Below are 9,716 nucleotides of genomic sequence, written 5' to 3'. Positions count from 1 at the left end.
TAATAGGAGCCTATATAAGAAAAAGACCCCAAAAATCGGGAATGTCCCTATAAAATCGGGACATCTGGTCACCCCAGCCAGGACTCCTGGGTTCTGTTCCAGCTCTGGGGCAGAGGGTGGTCTGGTGCTCAACATGCAGCAGAAATGGAGGTGGGATCGCTCAGTGGTTTGAGCATTGGCCTGCTAAACTGAGGGTTGTGAGTTCAATCCTTGAGGGGGGCCATTCTCGGGATTGGGGGCAAAAATTAGTACTTGGTCCTGCTAGTGAAGGCAGGGGGCTGGACTTGAGGACGTCCCTTCCAGGTCTATGACATAGGTATATCTCCATATATTATTATAAATTAAAAAAGCTAACAGAATATTAGAAAACCATTAGGAAAGGGGTAGATATCATAGTGCCACTATATGAATCCATGGTACGCCCACACCTTGAATACTGCCTGCAGTTCTGGTGCCTCATCTCAAAGAAGATAAATTGGGGGGGAAAGTACAGAGATATGAGGATCAAAAATGATTAGGGGTATGGAACAGCTTTCATAGGAGAGATTAAAAAGCGTGGGAAGGGGGGAGGATATGATTGAGGTCTATGAAGGGTGTGGAATAAGGCAGTGTTATTTATCCCTTCACATAACACGGGAACCAGGGGTCATCCAATGAATGGGCAGCAGGTTTACAATGAACAGAAGGAAGAACTTCTTCACCCACCGCACAGTCAACCTGTGGAACTCATTGCCAGGGGATGTTGTGAAGGCCAAAACTGTAACTGAGTTCAAAAATGAATAACGGAAGAGGAGAAGGACCTAACGGAAGAAGAGAAGGACCTAGGGGTCCTTGTAGACCGCAGGATGACTATGAGTCGACAATGTGACGTGGCGGTGAAAAAAGCCAATGTGGTCTTGGGATGCATTAGGCGGGGTATATCTAGTAGGGATAAGGAGGTGCTGCTTCCATTATATAAGGCGCTGGTGAGACCTCATTTGGAATACTGTGTGCAGTTCTGGTCTCCCATGTTTAAAAAAGATGAACTCAAATTGGAACGGGTGCAGAGAAGGGCCACTAGGATGATCAGAGGAATGGAAAACCTGTCGTATGAAAGGAGATTAGAGGAGCTCGGGTTGTTTAGTCTGACAAAACGAAGGCTGAGGGGGGATATGATTGCTCTCTTTAAATATATCAGAGTGATAAATACCAGGGAGGGAGAGGAATTATTCCAGCTTAGTACTAATGTGGACACGAGAACGAATGGATATAAACTGGCCATGGGGAAGTTCAGGCTTGAAATTAGACGAAGGTTTCTGACCGTCAGAGGGGTGAAATATTGGAACGGCCTTCCGAGGGAAACGGTGGGGGCGAGGGACCTGTCTGGTTTTAAGATTAAGTTAGATAAGTTTATGGAGGGAATGGTTTAACGGTAAAACATATTAGCCAGGGAATACCAAGCAATGGCAGGTAAATAGTATAATGGCTAACGGGTCAGGATGGAGACTCTTACCTACATGCTCGGGGTCTTACTGATCGCCATATTTGGGGTCGGGAAGGAATTTTCCTCCAGGGTAGATTGGCAGAGGCCCTGGAGGTTTTTCGCCTTCCTCCTCAGCATGGGGCAGGGATCACTAGCAGGAGGGTTCTCTGCCAATTGAAGTCACTAAAACACAGGATTTGGGGACTTCAACAGCAGAGTCAAGGGAAGGGGTAGGGACGGTTTTGTGGCCTGCAGCATGCAGGGGGTTAGACCAGATGATCATAATGGTCCCTTCTGACCTTAAAGTCTATGAGTCTATGGATAAGTTCACGGAGGACAGGTCCATCAATGGCTATGAGCCGAGATGGTCAGTAATGCAACTCCATGCTCTGGGTGTCCCTAAACCTCTGGCTGACAGAAGATGGATCACTTGATAAATTGCCCTGTTCTATTCATTGCCTCTGAAGCACCTGGCATTGGCCATTGTCAGAAGACAGGATGGACCATTGGTCTGACCCAGTCTGGCTGTTCTTGGTCAGAGCACTGGGCTGGGAGTCAAGTCACTGGGTGACCTTGAGTTGGTTGCTTCTCTGTGCCTCGGTTTCCCTAGCTGTAAAAAGGGGATTCTAGCCACCTGAACCCATTAAAGTGCCCTGAGCTCCAGGCTGTCATTACTAGAGATCAGGGGGCTGGCTGGAGACGCTCTGACTCTTCGCTCCCCTGCTGAGTAGGTCATGCTGGTGCTGTGGCAGGAAGCTCAGTCTCTGCACAGCGCAGAGAGGTGGGGACAGAGGTTAGAAGATGCACTGTCTAAATCTCGGCCGGAGGGTCAGTCAGAGACTTAGCAACCGGTGCTGGAGACCCCCGGAGAGCCGGCTGAGTGGAGCCAGCCTCCCCCAAGCTGCAATGCGGAGGCTGGGGGAGCGTCTCCGCCTGTTGCTCTTAGCAGGTGAGTGCACGGCGCGATCAAAGCCCCTGGCATTCAGGGCTAAGCGTTGCATGATTTTGGGGAGCATGCAGGGCCCGTTTTTCAGAGATTTCCAACCCACCCAGCCAGCTGGATCCCAAATCCCCATGTGCTCTGGGGGCCAGGCCAGCTCCAGGCCCTGCCTGTCAGGTGAGGTTCGGGGATGCTCCAGCCTCATTGGCCAAGCTTGGCTTGGTACCCGTCGGGCAGTGGTACCATCTAGGCGCTCTCTAACCAGGTCTGGGTACTCTCTAGCCTCATACAACCGGGGCCCTATCATACCGGACACTGGTAACGCCCCAATCCTCTCTCCGCACCTCCTGTAGGGCTGCAGAGCGAAGGGAAGGCTGGGAGATAGGCAAGGGAGAGAGGCGTGTACTCCCCCTCCTCCCCACACTCCATCAGAGGATGCAGGGGGCCGGCGGGGGGGTGGGGGGGGCTCTGCTGCTGCAGCCTCCCCCCTTTCCGTCCCCAGCAGCAGCCGTTTTGTCTCGGCTTCTCCCTGGGGATAATTTACTGCACCCCTATCTCCCGCCCCTCCCCCGGCCTGCATAGCAACCTTTGTCCCACCGCCTCCTGTTGTGGCCCCTTTGTTCCGGCTACAATCCATCGCCCCCACGATTCTCCAGCTGGCGGAGTGAACCCCCCCCTCCCGGAAGAGGGAGGGGGTCTTGTCCCTTCCCTCCCTCTGTTAATTGAAGCTGGGTACTTTGGAGGTGTCCTAAAAGACACCCCCCTCCCATTTGTTCTAGGACTCGTGCAAAACCGATAGGGCTAAACTTCCATCGGGCTGGTGAAATCTCGGGGCCGTCCAATACTCCAATCTCCCCTGCTTGTTCCATGCCTTCGGTGCAGCCAGCATGTTATTATTCATTATGTCTATTACGGCGGGGCCTAGGGGCCAGCCGAGCTCGGGGCCCACTGTGCTGGGGTGAACAAACCCAGGGGATTAGACAGGTCCTGTCCCAAAGAGCTCACGAGTTAGGCAGGATGGACCCAAGGTGGGGGAGCATTCACCTTCCTTGGGTTTCCACATGAAACTGCTGGGGAATTTCCAACATTTTGGTACCTTCTGAAAATTAGAGGGAGTTTCTGACACTTTTTTGGGGGGCAATTTGGGAACATTTCTGCCCTTTTGCCCTCGATTCAGGGGGGGAAAAGCGTTTCCAATATTTTTCCCATCCGCTTCTTTGCCCCCTCCCAACCTATGAGATCGAAAATGTGCCGTGAAAATTGTACTCGTGACCGACCGACCTACCTGCTCGCCCCATGCGGGGAGGGCTAGCTCAGTGGTTTGAGCATTGGCCTGCTAAACCCAGGGTTGTGAGTTCAATCCTTGAGGGGGCCAGTTAGGAAACTGGGGTAAAAAAATCTGTCTGGGGATTGGTCCTACTTTGAGCAGGGGGTTGGACTCGATGAGGTCCCTTCTAACCCCTATATTTGACGATCCTGTGAATGATGTGGTGCTGGAGCGGCACCTGGCTGGACTCAATGCCCAAGCGTTGTCAACCTCGGGATTGGGGCCATGCGCTGGGCATGCTGTGGCCCTGATCAGTCATCCAGGGACTATGCATTCTAATAGTCCCAGGGGGGCTGCTCTCATGCAGAGAGTTAATTAGAATCGTTATGATGTGTATCCTCGGAGCCATAGACTAGGACCCTGTTGTGCCTGGCGCAGCAAAAACACCGAATGAAAAGTAGGGTGTGAACACCGTCTTTGCAGGATCGGGGCCTTTCTCAGCCTCCCCCGCAAGGGCAGGAGCACCCAGGGTTTTTTTCCAGAACCTCTGGTCCCCATTTTGGGTTTAATATAATTTAACCCTCCCCTCTCAACAAATTCATTTCTAACTAACCCAAACTCTGGGCTAAGCAGCCAATCCAGAGCTGGATTCAGCCCTCAGCGATGCCTGCCGAGGGCTAGCGTAACGCACCCAGCCGAGCCCGAAAGTCGTCCCCGCTCTGCTTCTGGGCGAGAGAAACGCAGGCGCTGGTTTGAGCTGCGGAGACAGGATCGAGCTTTCAAACCACTGGTGCCTGGGCAGACGCACCGGCAGGGCCTGTTCTTCAGGGGAAGGATGTTCTGACAAGGAAGGGGACCTGGGATCTGTGACCCAGGATGGCTGGTCTGGAGGTCAGTCAGGCTCAAAGCTGTTCTGACGGGGTCCCCAAGGCTGTACGTGGGATCTCAGATCTGGTGCCTTTGAGAGAAGGAGTTTGGTCCAAAGGCCGTGTCATCTGGTGGTTAGAGCAGGAGGCGAAGGGTCAGGACTACCCCTGGTTCTGGGAGTGAGTGTGGTTGGGGGGGCCTGGGAGTCAGAACTCCTGGGTTCGATACCAACTGTGTCTGCTTACGTAAGTCACTGCCTGTCTCTGTACCTGGGCTTCCCTATCTGTGAAATGAGGGCAGTAAAAGCCATCTTTGGGAGGTGCTTTGAGATCCACGGTGGGAGTGTCTCTATGCGGCTGCCCTTGGTGGAGTTTCTATCTCCTGTCTCTTCTTCCCCTCAGCCTTTCTTCTTGCCGCCAGCAAGGAAGCAGAGACCCTGCAAGTGAGGCAAGATCCTGCCCGGATCCTGGCCCCGCTGGGGGGCTTGGTGGAGCTGTCCTGCCAGATCGACGTTGCCCAGCACTGGGAGCGGCTCCGTGTGGAGTGGCAGAGGGACAGTGCCCCGAGGGCTTTCTGCCAGGTCTTGCTGAACAACACCAGCATCTCCAACTGCTGCAGGAGCATGGGGGCCTGTGATGACGCCCGCCTCAGCTTCACCGGGCACCCCCCTAACTTCACCCTGAGGATGGACAACATCCGTGAAGATGATGTGGGGTGGTACGTGTGCAAAGCCACTGTGGAGATCCCGGTGTATCTGGATGCCACGGGCAATGGGACGATGCTGAATACCTCAGGTAGGGGGCAGGGGTGCTGCCAGGGCGGGGCGGGGGACCTGTAACTCACTCCCAGTGGGGCCAGTGGGCCTGCTCCAGGGATCAGCACCAGAAAGGATCTGCCCCTAGGTAAGGGGGATGATCTGGCTCCAGATGGATGGGGCAGCATCTGAGAGCACTGCCTGCTCCCTAGGAGAAGAGGGGGGCCTGTTCTCTACAGCTCCACTTACTGGGAGAGCCCCTCCCCTCCCCCCGGCTGCACCCCGCAGCAGGTGCTGGGTGGGGGTCTCTCCATCCCCCTCCCCGGTCGGATGTTGGGTTTCTCACTTCCCATCAGGGCTGCGCTTCCGTTCTCATGTGCCACCCACGGCGCGAGCTGCCGAAACCACAGCGCAACCTGCCCGGGGCCCTGCATCCTGCAGCCCCCTCGGCTGCCTCTCTCCTCCCCACGGCAGGCTGCATGCCCACCTTATGGGCCCTGGGCCCCGCCTGCCCCCTGCGGACCCCTCTCCCCCGTGGGCTCGGCACCCTGTCTTCTTCCAGCCTCCTCCCCGGGAGCACCCTCTTCTCTGCCTTGTGGCTTTATGCACACTGCAGACTGTGTCTGCCTGCGTGTCTCCTGCAGATCCCATATGGCCACCCCCCGAGCGCCCCCCACTGCACCCAATTGGGACCTTGCTGGGAGCGGCTCCCAGTTCAGGGCTGGCTGGAACCCTGCAGACAGAATTCCCCAGCCGGGCACCCTCTGGCCAGTGAGCGAGGAACACAGATGGCCTGTGTGCTAATTGCTGGGTGGTCCCCAATGAGCTCCCTGCAGCTGGCTCGCTCGGTCCCCAGCTGCCCAGCCCTCTCAGCATCCCCTGGGGGCGGGCGGGGAAGCCAGGCCATAGAGTCTGTGTGGGCAGTGCCCCACGCTGAGCCTCGACCCTGCCCAGGCTGGGCTCTCGCAGTGCGCGGCATTGGAAAATGCTGTTGGCATGGCATTCACCACGGTAAAGGAGGTAACCTCACGGGTTGTGATGAATTTCTCTCTCGCATCACTTTGTGGCCACGGAAATATCTGATGTCGTGGCGCGTTCCCCTCCGAAGCCAGCCTGGCTAATCTAACTCACGTGCCCATCACCGTGGCGTCTAGGAGGCCTGGGCGTGGGTCGGGAGTAAGGTGGGAGGGTCTTCAAATTATTGAGGCCGAGTTGCGGACAAGACATGGAAAATCACGGAAAAGCAATCATGGGCTGTTATCAATAGCGGCCATTTGGAGAAGCCGGAGTAGACCTATTTGTTTAAGAAAAATTTGCTGGAGCGATATAAACACTCAAGTATTATGGGATGCCTGCGAATGTCTTTGCCAACCAGCCCTCACGATGCAAAAGCCAGGCGACTGAAAGTCGTAACACAACTGCTGTAGACGTGGAGTCCGGCCGCCACGGCCTTTCACACTTCACAGATGTCGCGTGTTTGTGGCGTGCGAATGGCACACCCGACAGGTGTGCAGAACCGTGCGCCGGGCAGAGAAAGCAAATTCAGATCCAAAGGGCGGGGCGGGGTGGGGGGAGGGGAGCCTCGTGTGGCGGGATCCGTGATTGCCAGGGATCGCGAATGAAATAGGGCCGTCTTCAGGAGTGCAGTGAACCCTGGCCCAGGACGCAGAGCAAGGGGGCTGGGGAAGTCGCCCAGTGACCGGTGTTTATTTCTCTCGACAGCAGCAGCAGAAGGAGGAGGGTGGCTGAGGAATCATAGCAGAGGTGAGAGGCATTAAACCCACAGGATTACACCCGCGTGGTTCCCAGGGGTCATGCCCATCCAGACTTCCCCCCACTTTGCCCCTCCGGGAGACCCGGGTCGCACCCACCCAAACCTCTCCTGCGGCCTCCAGATCTCTCCTTGCTACACTTGGACCCAGGGTCAGAGCACCTGGGCCAGGCCCTGACTGTGGCTAATAAGCCCTTGAAATTGATTCTGGAACATCACTTTTGGCCTCCAAAGCCACGAGGCCCCCGCCTAGCCCCCACTGCCCAGGCCTGGCCCAGCCCCGGGCATTCCCCATGGCAGCGAGCCATGGCATCGTCACAGGACATGGTGCCCCAGCAAGGAACCTGGAGCAGGGACTCCGGGGTGAGTCGCAGCACCAGGCCAGCGCTTCCCCTCGGACGGGGCTGCCTGTCTCCAGGTGGAGGGTGCTGCGGACGGGACAGGGTGGGGCACCCGGAGAGACTGACGGCTCTGTCCCGCTGTTTCAGATCTAGTGTTGTGGCTGGGTCTGGCTGGGGCGCTGGCCGTTACCGCGCTGCTGCTGCTGCCTGCCATGATCTGCTGCTACAAACGCAGGCGCAGAGATGCAGGTAAGAGAGCGCCCAGGGACTCCCACTGCAGCCCACGTCCCCAGGGATGGAGCAGGGACCCTGCCCTTCGCAGTGGCTAGCTGGCTGAGAGACCGCCAGCCGGGGGTGGCAAGGATCCCCCTGGGATCTGTGACCCCATGGGCCACCTCAATGAGCGACCCCCTGCCTGTGGGAGTCACCTGGGCAGAGATCCCAGCTGTTCTTCCTATACCAAGGGGGGCTGGCTGAGCAGTGCTGCCCTCCAGCGGCTGCAGACGGCGGGGACTTTGATAGAAGCCGTGTCTACATACAAGAGGGCGTGTGGTTAAAATCGCCCCTTACCCATGGCACGGCAGGGGAGTTTAAGACCCACCAGCTGGGAAGCTGCTGCGCTGGCCCCTAGCACTTGCTAGCTACAAGCTCCCTGCATCCCCACTTCTCTGAGTTGCTCCACTGGTGCAAACCAAGCAGGGGTGAGCTGGGGTCTGCACTGGGACGGCAGATTTCCAAGGGGGTACTGATGGCTGAGGGGATGCAGCTCTCCCACAAGGCAGTATCCCAGTGTGACGCCAGGGGGCGCAGCGCTGCTAGAGGTGACGTCCCGCCTGACCCCTCCTGGTTATTAAAGGCCGCAGCGGGTATTTACCAACAGGGGAAGCCGTTAGCCCTGGGTATCTTGTACGGATTCCATTCTGCTTCTTGAACCCCCTCCCCCCCCGACACACACACGCTGTCTCATCCAGACACAGGGCCCTTTTTCATTTCCTGTACCCCATGGAGCTCTCTCTCACCCTCTCAGCGCCATGCTCACAATGACTTCTCTTGATATCTGCTGGTTTTCTGCCTTGCTCACATCCACAGCTTGCCAAGCAATCCCCTCGCTCATGCGTTTGCAACCAGTCCAAGGGAAACCCCTCAGGCCACACGGCTTAGCTCCACACAGGTGTTGCCATGTGGTCGATTGCCTTGGGCGGTGGCTTCTGTTGTCTCCCACTATCTCCAGCTATCTCACGCCACAAAAGGGCTTACTTGCTCCTTTCTCTTAGGCTGAAAGAAGTATGCTTAGCACACTCAGCGGCTTTGACCAGGTCTGTGACCGTCCGTGCTTGACGGCAGCCATTAACGCTTTCCGGCATAACCTCTGTTTGAAATCCAGGGCAGGCAATCTACGTGAACGTTCTGTTCCGCAAAAAGCAAGAGGGAAAGAAAGACGATGGCCAAGCCAGGAGCGAGACGAAGCCGGGCAGCCTCTACATCCAGGAGTTCCAGAGACGGGGGCACAACTGGAAGCCTCCAGTTGCAGAACAGAGCCTTGGCCCCACGAAAGCTTCCAAAAAGGCCTCCTCCTTCAAGCAGAGGGCAACGGAAAGGCCATGAAGATCCACGCAGTGCTCGGATGCCCCCGATCAGAGCCCTGCTCACTCTGCTTCTACGGTTCTAACCCTGCCCCTCTCCACATGGACCCCGGGGCTGCCTCTCACTGGGGTTAAGTGCCGCCCATGTGCTCGGGGCTGCGCACGGCGCAGCATGAAGAGGGTCCCTGCCCTGCTCCGCTTATGATCAGAGAGACCGAAGTGGGGGGATTGGGAGGCGCTGGGGTGCCGAGAGGGAGGAATCGCAAAGAGGAGAGTGTTTGGTTTGTTTGCTATGGCCGGGGGGAAGAGGCAAGTGCATAGGGTTACCATATTTCAACAAGCAAAAAAGAGGACGGGAGGAGCCCCGCCCTAGCCCCCGCCCCTGCCCCTCCCACTTCCCGCCCCCCCAGAACCCCCAACCCTCCCCCCGTTCCTTGTCCCCTGACTGCCCCCTCCTGGGGACCCCTGCCCCTAACTGCCCCCCAGGACTCCACTCCCTATCTAAGCCTCCTTGCCTCTTGTCCCCTGACTGCCCCAACCCTTACCCACCCCCCCACCCCCCCATCCAACCACTCCCCACCCCCTGACAGCCCCCCCCAGAACTCCCAACCCATCTAAACCCCTCTGCTCCCTGTCCCCTGACTGCTCCGATCCCTCTCCCCACTCCTGCCCCCTGACAGCTCCCCCCAGAACTCCCAACCCATCTAAACCCCTCTGCTCCCTGTCCCCTG

General features: G+C 57.1%; 1 protein-coding gene across 1 annotated transcript; it reads left to right on the top strand.

Moving 5' to 3' along the window:
• The first annotated feature begins 1,968 nt into the window (after positions 1-1,968).
• On the top strand, positions 1,969-9,313 carry TMIGD2 (transmembrane and immunoglobulin domain containing 2). Its single transcript, XM_065578102.1, has 5 exons — positions 1,969-2,411; positions 4,938-5,330; positions 7,013-7,054; positions 7,550-7,651; positions 8,787-9,313. Exons 1-5 carry the CDS (start codon positions 2,264-2,266, stop codon positions 9,005-9,007), a joined length of 906 nt encoding a protein of 301 aa, XP_065434174.1. The 5' UTR covers positions 1,969-2,263; the 3' UTR covers positions 9,008-9,313.
• The last annotated feature ends 403 nt before the right edge of the window (positions 9,314-9,716 follow it).

This window comes from Chrysemys picta, chromosome 25 (genome assembly GCF_011386835.1).
Source record: "Chrysemys picta bellii isolate R12L10 chromosome 25, ASM1138683v2, whole genome shotgun sequence".
NCBI lineage: Eukaryota > Metazoa > Chordata > Testudines > Emydidae > Chrysemys > Chrysemys picta.
This window is presented reverse-complemented; position numbering and strand designations above follow the sequence as displayed.

Excerpts from the sequence above, each read along its gene's own strand:
- TMIGD2 (XM_065578102.1), top strand. The coding sequence starts at position 2,264 with ATGCACTGTCTAAATCTCGGCCGGAGGGTCAGTCAGAGACTTAGCAAC. Across the intron at positions 5,331-7,012 it reads GACGATGCTGAATACCTCAG|CAGCAGCAGAAGGAGGAGGG; the intron begins GTAGGGGGCAGG and ends TTCTCTCGACAG. Across the intron at positions 7,652-8,786 it reads ACGCAGGCGCAGAGATGCAG|GGCAGGCAATCTACGTGAAC; the intron begins GTAAGAGAGCGC and ends TTTGAAATCCAG.